Source organism: Recurvomyces mirabilis (genome assembly GCF_035927965.1).
Source record: "Recurvomyces mirabilis strain CCFEE 5264 chromosome Unknown scaffold_30, whole genome shotgun sequence".
Lineage (NCBI taxonomy): Eukaryota > Fungi > Ascomycota > Dothideomycetes > Mycosphaerellales > Teratosphaeriaceae > Recurvomyces > Recurvomyces mirabilis.
In genome coordinates, this window is record NW_027041964.1 from 352,273 (window position 1) to 374,377 (window position 22,105).

Below are 22,105 nucleotides of genomic sequence, written 5' to 3' on the forward strand. Positions count from 1 at the left end.
TGGGAGCTGTTGTGGTGGAACGAGGATGATCATCTTGCTTACACCACCGGATGCCACCATTCTGCATTGCGGTGACGACTGACACACCCCCTGCCCGACTTACTGCACACGAGATATAGATATAGATTAGACATTGTCAGATCAAGCGGACATAGATAGGCTACATATATAGAGCGCCGTGACCCTCCGGACCACTGTGCGCCGAGCTCTCGTTCCTCCCTTGACGCCTTGAATTTCCATGTTCACAAGTGCATATGGCGCAAGGAGTACCAAGGTGCCTCCGATGAATGACCCGCTCTCGACATCATCTGGATGGCAACCGTGCTTAGAACACCATCAGATGGAGCGTCTTGCCCTCTTGGTCATGCTCATGGTATGCACAAACCCAGTGCGGAGGAAGTAGGGGGAGCTCCACGAGCAGTTGTGCAGTCCATCTTGTAGTCCTTGACCCATTCATTGCCGCCTACACAGGGAATAGCCACCGTCTCGCCAACCGGTCCCCGTCTTGTCGCAAATCCAGGATGTTTGGCTATCTACGCCAACGAGTCAGGAGATGTGCTTTTGGATATTAGCGCGCGCCACCTGGTGTGCGAGGCGGATATGTGCACAGGAGAAGGGGCTCGTCGGGATGACGGTCCTCGTGGCGCCTGCAAGATCTCTGAATCCCTTGCAGGGACGCGGCCGCTGTGGGAAGGTGGTGTTGCGGTGTTAGTTGGTGCCATTTCGACTCCGGAGCCATGAATATGGCGATGGTGATATTTCTTTTGGTTAAAGAATTGTTGGGAAGCTTGAGGCCCAGATGTGGTACGCTTTTATCGCCTTGCGGTACTCGTTGACATCTCATGATGTGCTCCGCTTAGTGTGAAGCGAGTGAATGTGACTTCTGCTCAGAGTCGTACTTTGCGCCCTGGCGTCCGCAGACGGACCATTACACGGGTCACTGATCTTACCCACCGGCACTACATGTTACGTTCCTCTCGACTGGATCGATGCTTGGCCTGCGAGCCTGGCTACGAGGACATGGGCGTTTCGTTAGTACTAAGGTGGATCAAGTACGGTCATGGAAACCAGGCAGGCGGCACAGAATGAACTGTAAGCGTGAGTGCGTACTGTACTCTGTCACTCAAGAAATATACACCTTCCTTAATTCCCCCTCACCCCACTCCGTTCCCCTCAGCCCCTCCGTCGGATCCCTGATCTTGCCTAGGGGCACCCCCAACTTCTCACATAACGCCCTCAACCTCTCCCTTCCAAAGACACGATCATTCGGCAAAACAACCAGATCCTCTTCGACAAAACTTTTCGTGTGATGGGCGTACGGTACACCTCGGGCTAGCTCGTTGAGTTCCGTGCTGCAGATTGGACAGAGCGGACTGCCGGTTAAGGTGGCGATGGAGGATGAGAGGTGGCTTCTGCCACGATTGGGGTTGTGGAGACTGTGGCAGGTTGGGGTCTTCAGTGCTGAGAGGCCGGCACTTAGGGCTGTGTGCAGGAGGGGTTGTGATGGGAGTAAGAAGAGGGTGTGGTGAGTTTGGAGGAAGAGGGTGGCGAGGTAGTCGGAGCGAGTGGAGGAGTAGATTGTCTGTACAGTTCCAATCAGTATCACTTCAGCATTAAAGATGTGGGAGAGCATACCGCATAAGGCTCTACCATGGTATCAGGCGGATGCGCCAATAACCCTCCCGCTTTCAACCCAAATTCCAGATCCTGCCCGCCACCCAGATGCTTCCGCGCATGCACCAGCGCCTCCGTCAGCTTCCCCATCTCGCCTGTTCTTCGCAAAGCAATGAATTGCTGTAATCTCAACTCCAATTCCAGATTACTACTGATCTTCTTTAATGCCTGCTTGTTCTCGCCACACCAGGCTAATGCCTCCTTCACATCTCCCCCACGTAAGGCGGCTTCGACCCGACTGCTTTCTTCAAAGACGGAGATGTCGACTAGATCTTCTACATTCTTTGCTGAGGCTAGGGCACGAGCGCTGGAGGTGTAGCCTTGGCGGAGGAGATAATCTACAAGTAGTCTGTCTAGACGGACTTCGGACCAGTCGTCGAACTTGACATCGCCGACGCTTTGCACGTCGTGTAAGTCTTGGAGATGGGCGATCCGTGCTTTCTGCTGACGATGGAGATTCCGTTCCTCTTCATGCAGGGCTTCCAATTTCCGCTTGAGTGTCTGGGCTTTGGCGAGTGTGGCGTCGAGGGCGGCGAGGGTGTCGGCGGGTCTGCTGCTGGGCTTGACGGGGTCGAGACTGCTGTCGATGGCTTTGTGGGAGACTTCGATCTGGCGCTGGGCGGATTTGAGGTTCTTGCGGAGGAGTTCGTGGGGCAGGCGGAGGAGTGGTTGGTCGAGGATGAGATGGCTGTCGGTGTCGAGCTTGGATAGTGTCACTTCGGTCATCTTGTCTGTGTTTGTTGATTTGAGGTTGAGGAGATATGGGTGTTATACATATCATATATACAGGCTTGCATGTGAAGGCGGCGATAGCTGATGACTTGTCCCGGGTGATTTCTCTAGATGGTGGGGTTTGGCATTAATCAAATTCATTGGTAAGTTACCAGCCGAACATTGCTTGATCGTCCACGTCACCAACCTTCAGCTCAAGTCCACTCACTCCCCATATCTCCCTCCCCCTTCTACACTCCAGGCACGAATGACATGTCCATCCGTAACGTATACACGAATAGGCGTTCGTGCTGGGCGAAGCATGGCAAGCGTCTCGAAACTTCCTCGTCGCTGTGCTCTCGCAGCTTGCGTGCATGCACATGCTTACGATCCAATCAGCGACATCAGTATGCATGCGGCGCAGGATGTACCGTGATCTCGTGCCGATATCAGGCTTCGAAGATTGTCTCACATGTCGCTTGCTTGGCTCCTGATGCACTCGTACATTGTCGTCGACCTCTCTGAAAGCAGTGCCGGAATCCCCAAGTCAATGGCAATACTCTGCAGAGCAAGAAGCTCAGGTATTCTTCCTGGCGCTGGCAGCACGTTATCACCAACAGCAGCAAAAACCAATATCGAAGTCTTCTGAGAGTAGTAACGACAACGAGGACGAGGAAGACGAACTCGATTCATACGAGGAAGATGCTAGTATCGTCAACGGCGCGCTGAACCGGGCAACCGACCAGGACGGCCTGAAAAGATTGGTTCTCGACCGCTTTGCCGAGCTCGTTGCCTGTCGAAAGGATCCTCGCTACGTGTCCTCCGTCTCCTTGACCATTGGCCTTGCGAATCCTGAACTTGACACCTGCGATGGTCGTGAGGGTCCTTGGACTCTGTGTGTGACTAGGAATTCAGGACTCTCAGAGGATGACAAGGATTTCTTCGGGAACTTCACACGAGCTGTTAAAGAATTGGCTGTAAGTATGCAGCCAGCTACCATTGACAGAGACCGTGCTTATGGGTGCTGGTCAGACCACACAAAATGTTACTCCTTTCCTTGACCTCATGCTTCAGTATTACGAACCTCGATTGAAATTTCATGCTACAGAATTAGCAAAGCACCCACGAGCCTTGCTACCTAGAGTCGGTCCAGAAGAACTCAAGGCGGCTAAGGAGCAAGATAGTTTTCTTGCACAATACTACGCCCTGCGTGAGAGATTTTGCTCCCTTGCAAATAGCACAGGCGCCTGTCCGATTGCCAAGTGGCGAAGAGCTACACTCGCAGCCCAGTGCTTGAAGCGTTCCGCGGGTTTGATGCATGCGCTTGAGACGATCTGCAGCAGGACCGAAGCATTGAGGACGCAGAAGTACCTGGGTCTCTTAGCAAGAATTCCGGATCTTCTGAAGACGATCCTGGATTGCCATGAGACTTTTCCGGGCTTTAGAAACATCAGCATCCAACCAATACCTAACCCACCGGAATTTGTATGTACGGACGCTCCTTTCGAACAATCAATGCTGCAAGCTACAGAAAAGCTCAAACAGGCAGGGATGGTTCGTCCTCCCTGGCTGAAACACAAGAAGACTATAGTTGCTATGGAGAGAGAATGGCGGAAGAAGCTGATCATACACGCGGAAATGCAGATGCTTGGGTTCCTGTTATCTGCAGATGCTAAAGAAGCTGCACAGTTCCCATAAATCGGGATCAGTAAGAAGACCTGCTTTCTGTGCGGCCAGATTCTCGCTCAGTTCAAACACTATCGCTGTAGACCCAATCATGGAAGGATATACCCTCACTGGACCCTGCCGGAGATTGATCTCACAAAAAGACAGCTTCCGACTTTGGAGAAGCGGTACAGACGCTGCTCCCTGTGCTTGTCCGGATCATCAGTACATCATCTACCGTTGTCATGAACCTAGTGCCAGAGTCAACCGTGGCCAGTTCCGGTCAGTACCAGCAGCGATATGTGCCATATCAATATGGTTTGAGAAGGCTGCCGCGCTGTCTCTACGCTGTCGGAACATCCCGCGAGGATCATGCCACAGGTATCGCCACCGATGACTACGACAGCGAGTTCGTGGCACCTAGCGGAGAACAGCCGGACCTGAGACAAAAGACCGTTTTGGAGACAATCAGAGCTGCTGGTCAAATCAGTACAGTGCCTGACCCCACAGATCCCGTACCCATGCCCGACCCTCCGGAGAACGATAAGCGCGAAAGAGGAACCTGCTGGTCGCCTGATTGCGAGCTGAAGGACATTCGTGGCCACAGCTCAGCATACCTCCGCTGTGTTTCTTGCAAAGCTGCATGGTACTGCTGTCGCGAATGCAAGCGCAGTCATTGGCCGTGGCACAAATTTCACTGCGGGCATAAGACCATAGATACCGCTGATCTCCTCGTCCTCGATTGTCTAAGCGACCGTCTCCCCGAAGATCCTGATGTCAGGGCGGACTTTGGCTTCAGTAGGCTGATTACTGGTCAAGATCATGGCTCGCTTCTGGGGCTCTATATCGGGCTTGTACATCCTAGGCTTCTGCACGTCAGCTCTAGGGCTTTGCATCGATGGCGTAGATCTGGCACACTTGTTAAGAATATTCGTCGCAAGTACGAGACACGACCACTGGGAAGACGGGGCAGGTATTATCTTTGGTTTCTTCGCAACACCTGGATTCTTGAGGACACGGCTGAGGGGCCTCGCAACAATCCGAGAGTGCCCGAGAGACATGTCGAGGCTTATATCGAGGTTGTCAGGCCTTACATGCCTCCCGCTTATCGGGTCCGTGACGTTCAAAATCTCGATGCCGACCTTCGCAGAGTGATGTTGTTCTACGGCCTCATACTGGGCGACTGGCACCCGATTCCTGACTTCCCACCTATGTGGATGGACTTCGGGTTCTGCACCTGCGGAGACGAGTACTCGGAGAATTGACTGGTGGTCTATACAAAGAGCTGCTTGACCGCTACAAATTCGACGAGTTCCTTGATGCATTCAAGCGCCGGGAACTGGTGGCTGTGTTCTCAAGTTATGGCCTAGGGATGATTCGAGAGTCGCATCCCTTTTCCGAGACTTATTCTGCTAAGGATCGCTGTGCGACCGTGTGGTGGCTGCGTCTGTACTGCGAGACTGAGAATCCTCATGCTCGAGAGATAGTATGGAAGTCTTACGGCTTTGAGCAGTGTCGTGCTGATACTGTCCTGCGATTTCGTCTCAGGCAGACATATACTGACTTATTTGCCCGAGGAGGTAATTCGTTCCGGTTGCACAGTGCTTGCGCGTCGGGAAAGCTCTACGACGTCGTCAGCCAGACTGTGAGGTTGGATGCTAGCTTGCGGGCGCTCTTGCTAGGACTCAAGGGACGAGAGTGGCTCTAGCACTGATATCAGTATTTGCAAGCGAGTGACAGGCGGCCGCTGCTCATATTTTGCCTACTATCGCAAGGCAAACGTCGTTACTCGAAAATGGCCCTCGTCGAGAACGGAGAGAGCGGATATCAGAAGTCAGTACTCAGCCAATGAACCCTCTTCCACGACAACACGTATACACAAGACATGGTGAAGGTCTAAGAAGGGGCAGCAACGAAGACAGATAGAGCCCGTGTACGGTATGGTGACCGCTGCAAACCATGCCATTCAGCTCAGAAGCCTGCATTACCTATCTTCATAACTGACCGTCCAACTCCTCATCGCCTCGATCCCACCGCTGTCACCAGACGGTCCTGCCTTGATCTTCGACTTCGGCTTCCCTCCAGCAGCAATGGCTTCGCTCCAAGTCTCTCCCTCATCCGGACGCATTGCTACTCCCGCATTATGTCTGTGATGGGGTTGCACAAGATCCACCTCATCACTAGCATCGTCTCTTGATTCACGGACATGAGACAGTGGCTGTTTGCGTTCTCGCTCGGCGCGACTGGCGCCTCCACTGAGTTCGTAGTACGCTTCTCGACTGCTGCTGTTGGCTCCGGGGCGGTTTGTGTAGCCTGTGACTGCGAGGTTCGGGTTTGCTGTTGCGAAGAAGCCCGGATGGAAGGGCTGGAAAAGCGGCTTGAGGCAGGTCACTGAGGCGAGGACGAATATGAGCTCGAGTTCGGCTTCGGTGAGCAGGGTTGCTGCTGTGTTGAACTTTGGTGGTGTGCCGTTGGTTGAGGGTTGGAGTTGGGCTAATCTGGCTGCCACGACGGGCAATATGCTAGGTAGGCTTAGCATTATGATCTCTTTTTGGTACTGACACGGACTTATGGTTGAGGGTACGTACAGCAAACGGATCGCAAACAGCCCGCAGACCGCTACACGCTTTCCGATTGACATCTGTAGTCGCCAGATGATGATGATCGAGAAAGCCACAATGCTAGCATCATTGACTAACCCCACGACTTCGACAATGATCCAGCGCACGAACTGGAAGCATTTTGATCAGCGATCGGCTTGTCAAGTCACATGTGGGAGATCTCACCATTTCCTGCGATCCTTCCAAAGCGTCCCAGGGCTGTAATAGTGGCGACCTGATAGCGACAACGAGTATGAGGGCTGGCGTCGAAGTGGCGCACAAGGTAATCATGGTATTTGCTAGCCGTCGATGCTGCTCTCCCAACGTCAAGATCCGAGCCGTGAAAAGCGCAGTTGACGTTCGTGTAAGACCGACGGAGGCAACGAAGAGGAGCTGTGCTGCGTATAACGACTGCCGGCAGGGTGTTAGTACGGGTTCTCAGTCGCATTCCTGTCTCTGACCTACCTTCTTCGCAGCCGACAGGTCCTCCGATCTCGATCTCTCCTCCCATCCATCTCGGTAGCCGCGATGCCAGGCGTAGTATATCGATATCACATGCGCGATGGAGGCGAGCTTGGTTGGTAGAGCGTTAGACCAATCCATACCGTGTTCGGTGCGATCTTGTTGCTACTCACCATCGCCATTGAAATGACTGTTCCATCTTGCCCCCATGAATCGGTCTTGCCAAATTTACTCCACAGCCTGGCGAGGTAGAACAGGAATGCCCAGACCAGGAATAGGACTGCCACCGTTGGCAGTCCTGGCATCGATGAACCCGGACTTGCTGTTAACGACATCCTTTCTGACAGCGGGGGAGGTTTGACGGAGACTTCACGAGCGGTGGTACGACAGAGTTTACCCACAGCATCTACCTACCACAGGCCAAGAGTGCTCACCGGCAACATGTATGCTCCCCCGGCATATCGTAGCGTGGGAGATGATAAGCCCACCGTACCTGCACCAGACTAACAGCACCAGTCTCCTCCGTGCCCGCGAGGAGCAAGCATCGGACTGTGTCGACCATCCTTCGACGCATATAGTGATGGTATCGCCTTATCTCGCTTACAGATCCAGACACCATGAGTGATGAAGTCTAGTCTCGTCTTTTGGCCTCGGATAGATTAGTCTATCACAAGCTCCACCCTTGGCCTCTTGTTTCGGCTGGTGTTGAGCTTGTTGCTTGGTTGGTATAGTGCTAGTGCCCGTGCGGTGAAGAGTAGTTCGATGCCGAGCGCAACGATTGGTGGACGTTAGATGTCGTATGACTCGCTCGAAGATGACTAACAAGGTATCGAAGTCAAAGTCGCGAGGTGCGAAGCATAAGGGCCACTATCAAAGCTTCGCAAGACGACTACACTTCTGCCAAGTCATCGCCGGAAAAAGATTGTACTATCTCGCCAGTATGGAGTACACATGGGCCCACACTGAGCCGTGATGTTTCCATGTCGACTTTACCAGCGGCATCGTACGCATCCGAAGAACACCTCCGAGCTGTTACCAGGGACCGGCAGTGCGCTAGCCCTCACCAATGCAATATGCGGATGGTAGTAACATCTCGCTTCTACGCTCCTCTGAATCAAGTACACAACCACGTGGCTCGCTTTTGGTTTGAACGCCATGTATGCACACTCCTCCGACCTTCCTCATACGGCTGCTACATGCCGTTGTCGGGTCGAAATGCCGCGAGAACCTGCAGCCATGGTCGATGCTTAGTGATTTTAGCATCTCCTAGCACGTCTGCAATATCATGCTACTCCCGCCAGCCTTCCGTGTGAGCCGAACTATCATGCTGGAGATGGTCTTGTATCGTTGCTGCTGTTGCTCTTTTGCGCCTTGTGTTCGCAACCCAACCATTGTCTTTCCTTGGCACCACTGAACACCCGTGTGCGACGGCTTGTGGCAGAATGACGACCAGTATGAGTGCTCAGGATCCTCAGTCGTCCATGTTCCGGGGCGCTTCCATGGAGTTGTCAAGTCGTCCTCAGAAGACGACTGCTTTCACTGGTGTCACTGCCGAGGAGGGATTGGACGATAAGAACGACTTGCAAGATGAAGTAGAAGGCTCGAAGAAATCCAGTCTGAAAGATGCGGTCGATATGCGCCGTATGGGCAAGCAACAACTTCTCGTCAGACGGTTTCGACAGCTCACGATCGCTGCGTTCATTGGTACTACCACTGCAGCATGGGAGTACGCCTTGTTCTTAGTCTCACCTGGCTTGGTCGATGGAGGAACAGCTGGTCTACTGTACAACGTGATTTGGAGTTTCTTTGGCTTCGGTGCTATCTACTTGAGCTTGGCGGAGATGGCCAGTATGGCTCCAATTGCTGGGTCGCTATACCATTGGGTATCGGAGTTCGCGCCCGAGAACGTTCAAGGCATAATGAGTTACTTCACTGGGTGAGTCTTGTATCATCACCATATATGCCACAGAGTGCTAAGATCATGTCGCAGATGGATATCAACAATCGCATGGCAGGCTGGTTATGCTCAGGGTATACTGCTTGCTGGTACCCAAATTCAGACCATCATCCTCGTTATGAACGACAATTACGAGGCACCAGCGTGGCAGGGCACTCTCTTGAGTTTCGCCGCCATACTGATCTCATACGGAGTCAACGTATATGGAGTGCGGTCATTGCCGTATTGGCAAGTACCAGTCTTCGCAATCGGGACCATGGCATACTTTGCCTATATCGTGCCCGTGTGGTGTAATGCACCGACAGCTACTCATGAGCAGGTGTGGTCCGGATTCTCAAACACTGGCGGATGGTCAAGCATGACTCTTGCAGTACTGGTTGGCCAGCTTTCTGGTATCAGCATGCAGACTGGAGTCGATACAGGTGAGCTTCTGACCTGCGAGTGGTGGCGATAATCTATACGACTGGCTGACTATGATCGATAGCGGCACACATGGCAGAAGAAGTGAAAGATGCTGCTGTAGCAGTACCTCGTGCCATGATGACCATCTTCTTGATCGATTTCGCGCTGGTCTTCCCACTCCTTGTCACAATCTGCTATCACCTGCCAGACATTGATGCAGCACTGAACGACACTACAGCGTATCCTGGCATCTACATCATGCGTCAAGCCATGTCCGACACGTGGATTGCCGTCATCATGGCAGTCATAACATTCATCTGCATGGCTTCCAACATTACATACCTTGCCGGTGTCTCGCGAGATCTCTTCGCCTTTGCTCGTGACAAGGGACTGCCATTTTCACCATGGTTCAGCAAAGTTGACCCCAAGCGGAGCATCCCTGTTAATGCGAACCTCTTCTCCTGCGTCCTTTCGGCAATCCTCGCCCTGATATACATCGGCAGTCCGGTCGCCTTCTACGCCATCACATCCCTCAACACTGTCTCGCTACTACAGTGTTACGTCTTCGCCATCGGCTGTGTACTATGGCGGCGGATCAAGCACCCGGAGACATTGCCTCCTGCTCGCTTCTCGCTCGGCAGGTTCGGAGTACCCGTCAACATTGCGGCAGTGGTTTACTCGGCCTGGAGTTGCTTTTGGTGCTTCTGGCCACAGTCAACCCCGGTGGATGCTGGTGGCTTCAACTGGGCTTCGCCATTGTACATTCTGGCACTGATTGTCTCGGCTCTGTACTATCTCAAGGCCAGACATCGTTACGAAGGACCTGTTGTGGCTGTGGAGGGAAGAAACGTTCATGCTCATTGATTGCGTTGAGTGTGCTGTGTAGCTACATCATTTGGTAAGCCGGACTAGCCTGCAAAGTTTTAGCGGGAATCTAGCAGGTTTGAAACATCGTATCCCACGCACGTGGTTCCCAGCTTACCCGGACGAGGGTCCACGTTGTCCGCAAATGATCTGGCTCATTCACATCCAGCCTTGGCTCCGAGTGTCTTTTGCCAGTCGCCAAAAGCGTTCCGCAGCACGACAATTCGTAAAGCACATCGTTCTGCGCAAATGTTGTGTGTCAGAATGTAACCGCTTTCAGACGGAGCGACGGGACTGAATCATGTTGTAAGCTTGTTATGCGTCGCGCTTGGCCTTTGTAGGTAGTTCATTTTGTGCCGTTTTGGATGCGCGTATGAATTCTGCCAGATCGGCAACAGGTCCGGTGATAGGTCCACCCAGAAAGACCGCTGCAGTCTGGTCCATCGCCTCAAAAGTCGCTCCGACCATAAGGCCACCAGCTCCGTATGCTGAACATGGTCCCGTATTCGTTCCGCAAGAAGCGATATCGGTTGACCCTTGACCGTCTTCCTCGATTTCAGGACCGCCCACAGGCACATGAAGATCAAGGTCATGAACATCGTGATTCCTGGTCTGTTTGCATAAGCATATTGCCAGGACATTAGGATGTTGGTTGATAGTCGATCTTCGTCGGCTGAGAACTTTGTCATAGTGGTGTCATCCTCGCATTCACCTAGAACGACCAGCCTGTAAAGCCGGACCATTAGGAGGCGAGCCTCCCAGTATCTCACGGCCAATGAAACTTCTTCCGGCTTGCGAAAGACGTAGCAATATGGCGTGAGCTGTCTATCAGCGGGACTGATAGTCCGTTCGAGACACACGCGGTCGAGCATCCAGTCTTCAGCGTCATGACTGGTCTCGTCCATAAGACTACAAGCCAGATCTATAGAGCTTTGGCGATCAGGACGTTGCGAAGATCGTGTCAGCTCCCTGATCTCATGGATCAAACGTGGCTGTCGTATTGATAGCCGCATGGTAGTTCTCTGCAGATCTCTCAGTTCCCACAGACCATCGGTGCGCCCGGGAAAGACAGCATCGAGCCATCGTGGTTGATCGTATGGCGATATTGTGTCTGTCAAGCACGAATCGACAAACATACTTCTGTCAGCGCAAATAATGGTCATACCCAGCTGCGCCAGACTAGGCTCGTCACACAGAATAGCACTCGCACCAGCCCGATGCAGAAAGCTCCCCCTGAAACGGTCATGTCCAGAGTCCAGTGTGACAGTGTCGACATATCCTAGTATCGTAGCCGCTATAAGAGCAGGGCCAAGAGATTGCCCATAAAGGGTAAGGAGATCGTGTCGCAGATGTAGGATGGCTTTGCCGTAGCTGTCCAGAGAAACCTCTGAGGCCTGTAGTGACGATGCTGCAGGATCGGAGTAGGCGAAAGTCTTGATGAAGTAGTCTGCTGCGTAGTCAAGTGACGGGCAGGCTCCAAGCACTGAGTTTTGAAGAAGAATATGTTAGTAGGAGTGACGCAGCTATGGATCGTGTCCGTCGAGATAGAGTAGATGGCTGAACTGGATTGCTGACTTACTATCGTCCGGTTAGCATGGCTGAGTATCGAGGATGGTCGTCCAACTTGCCTGTTGATTGCCCGGAAGCATGGCACATGGTCCAGCCTCAAGTCAATAGCGCACCAGATGAACCGAGCTCGCAACAGATCGAGCGGGCTCGTCAGAGAAGGTTCAGGTACAGGCCATCGCTGCCTAGATCTAAACAGACTCGTACGCCGTGTTGTTGAGGCTGGTATAAGACCGCCAGTCGCAGTGCCGTTCGGGTATGTTGGTTGCACGCGCAGTCATTCGTTGTCTGTCTGCTCCGCGCACACGCATGCATACTTTTCCGTAGGCATAATCGGGTCTGGGAGGTCTGAGATCCAAGTGAGCGGGGTATATCAAGGTTTCACTTACTGATCTAGGCGAAGGATGGCGGTCCACGTGATAGAGAAGCTTAGTCAGAAGTTCGGAAACCTCTACCGTCTCGGCAGTCTTCGACTGTTGATAGCCGGACCAAACGTCAACACCGACTCCTCACCGCACCTCAGCGCGGGGTTGAAAACCAGCACGCAATCGGAATTCCGCCCGCGGAGCACAAGTCGCCGAGGACAGCAACTTCCCATATCCCAAGCCACACCAAAGACCCAGAGCATCATGAGCACTCGCAGGCCAACCCGTGCTGCGACAATAGTGCTCAGCTTGACCAGATGGCCTGGGATTACGCAATCTCTACAGGCTTGCATAAATTCACACCACTGTCCGAGCGTGTGCAGAGTGATAATACAGAGCTCCAGGAATGACATCAGCAAGTGCTTTGGTCACTCCTCTTTCTGACCATGTGCGGAGACGATGTCGTATTGAGCCTGCCGTGTTCCATATATTCCCTTCACCTTGGTCGATTTCATTGGCGATGGGCCTATACTTGCACATCATGCTGTTCACATACCTAATCAGCAGCCTACTGGCAGCACTCGTGTACGGGCAGGCAACTCAAGTAGTCGATAGTGTCCCTTCCGGGGCACCTGTTGTCGACCTAGGCTATGCAACTTATCTTGGCTATGTCAACGAGACATCCGAGATTACATACTACAGAGGCATCCAGTATGCTCAGGCACCCATAGGACCGTTGAGATGGCAGAAACCTCATGCTATCGAAGCCAGCAACGAGTATGACGGCGCTACCTTGAATGCAACTACTGTAGCACCGATCTGTTATGGTAGCCTCCCACGAAGTATCGTCCCTGCTAACTTCCCAGGTGTAAGTATCTATCTATACTGTCAAAATCACATGTCTCGAATTGCTGATCTTCCACAGATTCCTGGAGGCTCAGAAGACTGTCTAATCCTGGATGTTCTGGTGCCGAATCGACCTCGATCGACTCGACTGCCTGTTATAGTTCAGATTCATGGCGGCGGCTATACATTCGGCAGTGCGCAGAGCTATCCCGGAGATGCCTTAGTGCATTCGGCCAACGGCAGCGTTGTCTATGTATCTATACAGTATCGTCTCGGGCTCTTCGGCTTTCTAGGCGGGAGCCAAGTCGCTGAGAATGGCGTCCTCAATGCTGGGCTTCTGGACCAACGAGCGGCGCTGGAGTGGGTGCAGAGAAACGTCCGGTCATTTGGCGGCGATCCAGCACGAGTCACTATCGTGAGTATAGTCCACGTCTTTGTTGATGACCGCTGATGTGCTCTCCAGTGGGGCGGCTCCGCAGGGGGAGGAAGCGTTACTCTCCAATTGATGGCTGCTGGTGCTGTTGATACTCCACCTTTCTCTGCAGCCATCGCTGAGTACCCATGGTGGCAACCACTTCTCAACGTCTCCCAGCAAGAGTCACAGTACTACAACACTTTACGACTTTCGAACTGCTCTTCCATCGATTGTCTCCGCAGCCTCTCCTCACAGACGCTCGAAACGCTCAATCAGCAAGTGCAGGACGCAGCCTACCCAAGCCTGGTGGGCTACGGATCTTTCTACTTTGGACCCGTCGTGGATGGCAGGTTTGTAAAGGAACTTCCAGATACCGCATTCAAGCTGGGCCACTTCTACGATGTGCCCCTCCTGGTTGACCACGAAGCCTACGAAGGCAATAGCTTCACTAACGTTTCGTTGATGTCGCAGGTTGTGGAAACAATGGACGCAAAGAATCTCTTTCCATTTGCTGGTCCGGCTTTCTTCTCCAGGTTATATCAGCTATACCCTCGATCGGACTTCAACTCGACCTTTTATCAGCGGGCACAATGGTTCGGAGACTTTTCGATCGACTGTCCGACGTACTTCATGGCGTCGCAGGCTGTAAACCACAACAGCAATTCTTCGGCCGTCTTCAAGCTTACCTTCGCCGCCGGAGCGCAGACTCATGCCAGTACAGCACCGTTCTTGGCGAACGCAGACATCGACTACTCCGGTGCTAATAATCGAACGCTCGCTGACATCATGACTGCATACTGGGTCTCGTTTGCGGTGAACCATGATCCCAATCCTGGTCGGTCAGACAATGCTCCATACTGGCCAAGCTATCACAGTGGTGGAGAGGGTGACGTTGAGAACGGAGAGAGCGTTGGTTTCACGGATCTAGCGGTCACATACACAACCATCGGGCCACAAGTGGATCCAGACGCTAACCCGAGATGTGAATTCTTGGGTAATAATGGTTATGTTATTAGGAACTAGCTGTAGGGTAAGCTGATGTACGTAGGGGCAACAGTCGATTCTGAACCGAATAAGCGGCTCGAGGATGCCATACTGACGCAGCCTTGTTCTACTGTTCCTATGTCTATCATGCCCCTGATTCATGGCAATGGTTTTATGAGATATAGACCAAAATATCTTGATGTGTGCCGCGCTTATGCAGTCTGCCACAGCTTGTGGGAGTGTAGCTGGTAACTACATCGACGTCTTTGAATCTGGACGAGCGTGACTGTATCACTATCCCAGCAAAGTCGTAGCCTAGGGTGGTGTCTGTGACGCCTAGCTCAGTGGTGTGCTTGATGTCGGCTGGGTTGGCACCAGAGTAGGAAACTCGGACCTGGACCTCGCCTAGATCAGGCTCCGATACTGGTGTGTTATTGCGGAGGGAGAAGTTGCCTAAGCTGTCTGCAATGATGGCTGTGTCCTTAGCTGAGGCCATGATGCGGGACATTGTCTTGGATTTGACTATCATGCAAGATACAGCTTCTCTCACGCTTACTCCAAGGGCTCAGCACACATGAAAGAGGATGTATTTCTCAATACCGTCGGGTGCATTATGGATTTGCTTATGTCCACGGAAGGCATGTCCCAGGACTCCGCAGGGCTTGAGGCCATATCTGAAGACCATGACCAATATCCCTTTGGGTAGATGGCTCGTCGGCATACTGTAAAGCAAACCGTACACGCTCTGAATCATATAATCCGGAAAGAGTAAGATCCGCCAGCCCTCTTAATGGACCGCCTGCCTCAGCAATCTATGCCGGCCATTATACTCTGGAGTCCCTAAGACGAAGGCGCTGCCGAGACAGGGCCTCAAAACTACAACATCATGGGCCCGTTTCGAATGGGTATACCGTATCAGCGGCTCTCAGGCTACGAGACTTTTCAAGGTCTCAATCCACCCGAATGGGCTGGACGCGGCTACGCTATCATGGATGTGGATGCTCGTGGTGCGCAGAAGTCTGAAGGTGATATCCATTTCTGGGGCCAGCAAGAAGCAGAAGATATCTACGATACTGTCGAGTGGCTCAGCAAGCAAGGCTAGTGTAATGGCTCGGTCATTATTGCCGGTAATTCATGGCTGTCTATATCACAGACGAGTTTTGCGTCGTGGCATAAGCATCCAGCGCTGGAAGCTATTGCGCCTTGGGAGGGAGTGAGCGATGCGTACTTGGATTCTTTTGCCAGAGGTGGCCAACCACCAGACCCAACATTCAACGCTGTTATAAAAAAAGCTCTCGCAGGTAGAGGGACTGTTTTAGCCGTTCTCTCCTACGCAATCTGATAGGTCCCATCACTGAGGTTCTGACAACGTCCTGGGAGGGTCGAGAACATGGGTGCGATGCTCCGGAGCCATCCGCTCTACGACGAGTATTGGGCGAGCAAAGCTGTTGCTGTCGAGAAGATCACCATTCCGACCTACTTGACTGCATCATACTCGTATTACACCTGGATCCATTCACACTGCCTCCATTCGAGTACTGACATCCGCGTAGAACTAGCATACACTGCCGAGGATCCTTCGACGCCTTTGCGCATCTCGGAATCGACAAGAAGTGGTTGAGAGTACACCACACGCAGGAGTGTAAGCACCATGAAGTTCATTCGCGAGCTTATCTAGTATACTAATGTGGGATGCAGGGTACGACATCTACCGTCCGGAGCGAACGATTTCCTCCAAGGATTCTTCGACAGACACGCGAAGGGTGTGGCGAATGACTGGAGGCAGACGCCACCTATCCGTCTAAGTCTGATCGGTTTCCACGAAGGTCCATCTAGGACGATCGTCGAGCGGCCGGAGTTTGATACCACGTTCCCATTGAGTCGGATGAGGTATCAGAAGCTCTCTCGACCATTACTTTGACCGTTACGACGAGCTGAGTAGCACTTTTTGGATATCTCTCACCGTGTCTTGCGACTCGCATAACGAACTGGACGTCGTTGTCATCATCCGCAAGATCTCCTCCCAAGGCCAACTCCTCACGCACGCCAATTTACCAGCTCTTGTCCGTGTTACCGAGATTCCTTATCGGAACACGACTATATACCTTGGCCAGACCGGTATCCTGCGAGCCTTACATCAAATCAGTCAAGTCCCACGGACGAACTCTTGGGATCCGCCGGTGTATACTCATCGTGAGGCGAAGCCTTTGACGCCTGGTGAGCGGGTCATGCTTGATGTTCCGATTCGGCCTATGGATATGGTCTTTGAGGAAGGCGAGAGTCATTGTGGCTGGGCATGATCTGCCACCTACGGAACTCCCTCCACCTCCGAGCCGAGGGCTATCGATGAAAATATCGGTATGCACGAGATCCTTTCGGGGCCCGGGGTGGAGTGCTATGTTATGTTACCTGTGATCTATTGAGCTGTTTACAGTTGTAGGCGATCGGATTCATAAGATAGCCCTGTCAATTATATTGCGTGCCCGTCAGGTTAGGCATTATCCAACAGTGGCGCGGATTAGTGGACCTTGTCGTCGGCATCTGGCACATCATGGTCTGACTCGCTGCTTCTACATCGTTGACATCGACACACAAGTAAGAGCATATCAGCATCGCAGCCTTGCGACGTTGTTGGGAGTCTATGCCTTGGATCCAGGCATCTGACTACCGTGGTTGAACGCCACATCGCCGACGGACTATTCAAGCGGGCCAAGAGCGCCGATGAGACACCACCTTGTCTCATGCCAGAACGCTTGACATTGTTTCCCACACACATCAGGAAGTCACGGTACAACATGCTGATACCTCAACGGCAAATTCAATCGCGCATTTCCGGACTGGTTGCACAAGCACGTCCAAAAGTGGCCATTGATGCAGACACGACGGACCACAGAACTCATCACACGATTCACGCTGTACAAACGAGTCGGCGAAATCCATTAAACATTGGACATTTTAAAATTGACCCATATGTTTCGTCCATCTTGGCGGATCTTGGTTGCTGTTGTTTGCTACATTCGGCATGGCCGCAAGACCTTGGCTGATTCCTGTCCAGAAGGATGCTCTTGGCGCCCAGCGACGTTGAAGTCGAAGATATAGTGCCACTGGGGCTCAAGACAGCTTGGCAGTCTCGGAACCTCACGATGGTAAGCGAAGTACGAAGGCTGTCTTATAGCTAGGCTCTGGAAGGCTTCAAGGTCGGTAGCCATCACAGCCTACTATCCCACCATTGTCACTCGTTACACTCCACATTCTCTACTGGCTTCGTTGATCGAAGCAGTACTATTGATTGCCTGGTGCATTCACACGCTCACTTCGTAGCTTCGACCATCATGCAGCACTTCCTCTACGCCGCAGTAGCGCTGTCTGCCTTAGCTAGCGCCCACTATACCTTCACTGGCATTGAGCTCAATGGTGTCAAGAAAGGTTCAGACTGGACGTACTTCCGCGAGCACACACGCGGTTACATGCCAACGTACGGCCCAGACATCGCTTCCAATGACTTTCGTTGCCAGCCCGGGGGTGACTCTGGTGCTAAGACGGATGTTTTGACTGTGAAGGGTGGCGATAAGTTACACTTCACGCTAGGCTTTGGCAAAACTGGTATGGACCATCCTGGTGAGTATCCTTCCACACCTGTCTTGCGCCAGCATCATACTAATACGTTTGTCAGGCCCAGCAGCAGTCTTCATGTCCAAGGCCCCCAGCGATGTCAAGTCCTACGATGGTTCCGGTGACTGGTTCAAGGCTTTCGACTCTACACTCTGCTCTTCTCCCAGCGCCATCACGACCACGGCATGGTGCAGTTACAAACAGCCTGGTGTCGAGTTTGTGGTGCCTGACCGCCTACCAGCAGGCGAGTACCTCATCCGCCCTCAGCATATCGGTCTCCACGAATCTCAGGGCGACGGTAAAGGAGCACAGTACTTCTACTCTTGCGCCCAGGTCAAGATTGAGGCTAGCTCGGCCAACGCATGGCTGCCTACTAGGACTGTCAAGATCCCAGGTATGATCAAAGAACAAGACGATGGTGTCAAATTCAACATCTGGTACCCTCAGCCGACAGCCTACCCGTACACGCCTGGTGGTCCACTCATCGTTGGTGGACAGACGCAAGGTGACTCCAAGGGCGTGAGCAAGTCGATCGTGACGGTCGCGCAGAAGCGAAGCATTGGTGGCAGTATGATCGCGAGGGCAAGGGATCTCGTTAGCTCTTGAGCTACATGCGTTCCCGAGCGGAGGATGGAGATAGCCAGAAGGTAGTAGGCGATCTCATCGCTGCAAATCGCTTGGCAGGATTGTTGCATCAGTAGACAGGGTCCTCTTCGTGTACATATGTTAGACTTCAAAGATAGGTTTAAAGACTTCTGGACTGGAGTAAGGGAAATGCAAAGTGTCTTCTTTGCGGTTTGTCACGAAACCTCAACCTAACATACCCCTCACATCAATCTAGCAGACGTTTTGTGAGCAAGGAAGCACAACTCTGAACAACGACAGAGTGTCAGCTCAGAGCTGGGTCTCTTGGTTGCTTGTCGTCCAGGAGTGGGATCGTCCAATATATGTCTATTTGGCTTTTTTCACTACTTTCCCTGACCTGGATGACCTGATATGAGCAGATCAAGCCGCCTCACAGCTTGGCAAAATACTCTGCTGTCCCAATCAACCCCTCAATCCCCAACTCCTCCTTTCCCAACACCACCTGCGCATTCGCAGAGAACGCTTTGTCGCCAAAAGTCTCCCAATACACATGCGAAGCATGCATCACCTCGGCCCACTGAGGCCAAACTTCAAAATACTCTTCACGACTGACCTCCAGAATCCTACCCTTCTTCCCGTCCCGCTTCGCCCAAGCGGCGACCACCCCTTCTGCAGTCATGACATCTGCAGCTGCGAGTACGATTCTCCCTGGCAGCGTTCTCTCAGATTGTGTCAATATGGCGGTAACAAAGAGACCAATGTTGTTGTTCACATCGCCAGCGAGCTTCCATCTTGTAGTAGGAGAAGTCGCTTGCAGCTGGTACAGGGTCAATCCATCTCCTGGAAGTGCGAAAGGCTGATAACATGGGTAGTGTATATTTTGAGCGTAGGAGGGAATCCAGAGGAAAGTCGTCTTCTTGATCAGGTCGGTGCCGCGGATGTAGACATCGACCTGATTCTTTCCTTCGTAATGTGGGATAGCGATGGTTCCACCACTGACTTCACGGCTGTCTGGCAATGTCGACCAGATATAATGCTGCAGTGTTGATGTTGCCAAAGCGGCTTTAGCAAGGTCGTCCCCATTTGCACTTCTATCTTGACGGCTTCCTCCTTCCCAACACTTGGAAAAGCCTCGAAGAAGTTGGTCACGACGAAAATGGCGTAGGAGCCTTCAAAGGCTTTCTTCAGTGATGAAACGGACTTGATGTTGGCTTCGACGACCTCGACGCCCTCTTGAGATAGTGCTTTGGCCTTCTCGCTTTGAATATTACGGGTCAGGCCGCGGACGTGGTAGCTGGGATCCTTGAGGAGGGCGCGGACTACGGAGCCGCCTTGTGTGCCTGTCGCTCCTACTACCGTTATTGTACGAGTCATGGTACGAGAAGAGTTGTTGCTGTGGTGAGGCTGATCAAGGAAAGAGGGGATGTGAGCGTGGTTGTGTAGCTCCTCCATTCTTGTGCTGGCATCTAGCCATCTTTATACTCGGTGCTCGCCATGAATGTCTGGCGAAGCTCCAAAATCAGCAGGTATGATTTGTAATGTTCTCGAGCAGGACAATAAGGTGCTCCAGAATAGTGTCCGGGTAGCGCGTCCGATTGCTGATAGGATGATCGCCTGCTTGATCTTGCCGCCAACAGGTACCATAGCGCTATCGACGAAAGACCCATAGTATTACGCATCATGCATCCTGTTTATTCCGAACATTGTAGGGTTCAGCCGATCGACATCGTCCGACGTAGATAGTGGAAATCAAACCATGCAGTACGACTGTCGAGCCCTCAAGTCAATTCTGGCCCCCAAGTCTTGGCGGCACTTTACTATCTCTCTCCCTCACACCAGCCATCTTGGCTGGCTCGACCGCATCACCCGAACCCAGGCAGCCCAGACTGGCCGGTAAGTCCTACCAGCCTAACACAGACCCACCTCCCTCCAAACTCCTCAATTCCCACCTTTCCCTCGGCGAAAGAGCCCCACCATCGCCAATCCAGTCTCGCCACCCATTCCCTACCAAGTCTTGCCGCTTCCTCGCCTGCGTGAAAGCCGCGAGCTGTAGCTGTCACGAACACGCTGCCGTTGCCACGAGTCGATTCCATGATTGTGTGCGTGGCTTCTTCCGCGAGTCCGAGGTGGTATAGATAGTTGGTTTTGCTGCTTGCTTCTATGCTGGCGAAGAGTTCCTGCCGCGAGCACATATGGCCTGTATGTGGTCCATTGCAAATCATTCGCGGGGATGTGTGTCGTAGGAGCCATGGGGATTTGACGTTCTTCCTATTCGCCAGTGTTTCCAGAAGTCGTAGCGAATGTTCTCGGAGTGCCACTTCCAGTGTATCAGTGCTACATGTCGTCGTGTTGTAAGTGCATGGGTCTTGGGATGCTTCGAGGACCGCCGTATGATGTGGTAGTATGATGTCAAGTGACATGTTTCATGACTGCAACAAGCTCATGGTGATCGAAGGACTGCGATACGTTGTGACTTTGAACTTTGAGCTTGGGCAGATCCGCCAGATAGAACGGAGCCTGACTAAGCGATGTACCCGACTCCGCCCTACTACTTGCTATACAATGGGACATACAGAGATGTTGTCTTGGCCCGGGAGATTCATGCTATTGCATACTCCTATGAGCTTTGGCACGCCATCACATTCGTCCGTATACAGTCTTGCCACTCAGATCGCTCGCCATTATAGTAAGAGGGCTCTCATGAAATCCGCCGTCTCCTCTCCAATGCGTCGCGGATGATCCTCCTGTAGATAATGCACTCCGTCGCCCAGATCTACGAGACGAACATTCTCCATGTTCATTTCGTACCATCTAGCCTTCTCAGGTGTCACAAAGGCTCCGGGCGTCGTATAGAAGAGCAACTTCGGGATGTCTGTCTTCATAAGCCAGGAGCGGTAGTTTGAGACTATGTCCCACACGTCTGGAGGATGGTGGGAGATGGGTAGTTCGTTTGGCCAGCGATAGACTGGTTCACGAGACGATTGCGAAAGGAATGGGTGCCTATAGTATTCCTGTTCTTCTGCGCCGAGCTTTCGTATGATCCCGCCAGGGAGGATCTGGGTCAGGAAGACGTTGTCTTCAATCAACAGTTTCCTCCCGGTCTCCGGGGTACGAAAGGCTTTGAATATCCCTTGGGCCTCTTTGGAAGGCCCGACATCTTCCCATGTTGGGAAGGGTCGGATGAACTCCATGAGTACTATCCCTATCACTCGCTCCGAGTATCGGTGTGCCCAGTGCAGACCTAGTGCGGATCCCCAGTCCTGGACCACGAGGAACATTTCCCCGGTAGGTAGGACGGAGTCTAAAAAGGCATCGAGATAGCGAACGTGGTCCACGAAGCGATACTCAATCTTTGGATAACCGGAGTGGCCCATTCCGATCAGGTTTGGCGCAATGC

The 22,105-nt window shown here is 52.6% G+C and overlaps 10 protein-coding genes across 10 annotated transcripts; 5 read left to right on the forward strand and 5 right to left on the reverse strand.

The window, feature by feature from the left end:
* Positions 1–1,123: 1,123 nt before the first annotated feature.
* On the reverse strand, positions 1,124–2,400 carry FYV10 (GID complex subunit containing RING finger motif; the record flags this gene model as incomplete). Its single annotated transcript, XM_064842021.1, has 2 exons — positions 1,124–1,582; positions 1,636–2,400. The coding sequence occupies 2 exons, from the start codon at positions 2,398–2,400 to the stop codon at positions 1,124–1,126; spliced, it is 1,224 nt and encodes a 407-aa protein (XP_064690531.1).
* A 307-nt stretch (positions 2,401–2,707) lies between these two features.
* LTS14_009340 (uncharacterized protein) lies at positions 2,708–4,083 on the forward strand (the record flags this gene model as incomplete). Its single annotated transcript, XM_064842022.1, has 3 exons — positions 2,708–2,792; positions 2,917–3,362; positions 3,418–4,083. 3 exons carry the CDS (start codon positions 2,708–2,710, stop codon positions 4,081–4,083), a joined length of 1,197 nt encoding a protein of 398 aa, XP_064690532.1.
* Positions 4,084–4,295: 212 nt separating this feature from the next.
* Positions 4,296–5,315, forward strand: LTS14_009341 (uncharacterized protein; the record flags this gene model as incomplete). Its single annotated transcript, XM_064842023.1, has 1 exon — positions 4,296–5,315. One exon carries the CDS (start codon positions 4,296–4,298, stop codon positions 5,313–5,315), a length of 1,020 nt encoding a protein of 339 aa, XP_064690533.1.
* Positions 5,316–6,034: 719 nt separating this feature from the next.
* On the reverse strand, positions 6,035–7,253 carry LTS14_009342 (uncharacterized protein; the record flags this gene model as incomplete). Its single annotated transcript, XM_064842024.1, has 4 exons — positions 6,035–6,572; positions 6,639–6,781; positions 6,837–7,061; positions 7,116–7,253. 4 exons carry the CDS (start codon positions 7,251–7,253, stop codon positions 6,035–6,037), a joined length of 1,044 nt encoding a protein of 347 aa, XP_064690534.1.
* A 1,313-nt stretch (positions 7,254–8,566) lies between these two features.
* On the forward strand, positions 8,567–10,335 carry LTS14_009343 (uncharacterized protein; the record flags this gene model as incomplete). Its single annotated transcript, XM_064842025.1, has 3 exons — positions 8,567–9,048; positions 9,103–9,491; positions 9,554–10,335. The coding sequence occupies 3 exons, from the start codon at positions 8,567–8,569 to the stop codon at positions 10,333–10,335; spliced, it is 1,653 nt and encodes a 550-aa protein (XP_064690535.1).
* A 2,472-nt stretch (positions 10,336–12,807) lies between these two features.
* LTS14_009344 (uncharacterized protein) lies at positions 12,808–14,550 on the forward strand (the record flags this gene model as incomplete). The annotated part of the gene is made up of 3 exons (XM_064842026.1): positions 12,808–13,134; positions 13,192–13,527; positions 13,576–14,550. The coding sequence occupies 3 exons, from the start codon at positions 12,808–12,810 to the stop codon at positions 14,548–14,550; spliced, it is 1,638 nt and encodes a 545-aa protein (XP_064690536.1).
* Positions 14,551–14,683: 133 nt separating this feature from the next.
* LTS14_009345 (uncharacterized protein) lies at positions 14,684–15,007 on the reverse strand (the record flags this gene model as incomplete). Its single annotated transcript, XM_064842027.1, has 1 exon — positions 14,684–15,007. One exon carries the CDS (start codon positions 15,005–15,007, stop codon positions 14,684–14,686), a length of 324 nt encoding a protein of 107 aa, XP_064690537.1.
* Positions 15,008–17,843: 2,836 nt separating this feature from the next.
* Positions 17,844–18,729, forward strand: LTS14_009346 (uncharacterized protein; the record flags this gene model as incomplete). Its single annotated transcript, XM_064842028.1, has 2 exons — positions 17,844–18,129; positions 18,185–18,729. The coding sequence occupies 2 exons, from the start codon at positions 17,844–17,846 to the stop codon at positions 18,727–18,729; spliced, it is 831 nt and encodes a 276-aa protein (XP_064690538.1).
* Positions 18,730–19,138: 409 nt separating this feature from the next.
* LTS14_009347 (uncharacterized protein) lies at positions 19,139–20,082 on the reverse strand (the record flags this gene model as incomplete). The annotated part of the gene is made up of 2 exons (XM_064842029.1): positions 19,139–19,744; positions 19,798–20,082. 2 exons carry the CDS (start codon positions 20,080–20,082, stop codon positions 19,139–19,141), a joined length of 891 nt encoding a protein of 296 aa, XP_064690539.1.
* Positions 20,083–21,389: 1,307 nt separating this feature from the next.
* On the reverse strand, positions 21,390–22,082 carry LTS14_009348 (uncharacterized protein; the record flags this gene model as incomplete). Its single annotated transcript, XM_064842030.1, has 1 exon — positions 21,390–22,082. One exon carries the CDS (start codon positions 22,080–22,082, stop codon positions 21,390–21,392), a length of 693 nt encoding a protein of 230 aa, XP_064690540.1.
* Positions 22,083–22,105: the final 23 nt, after the last annotated feature.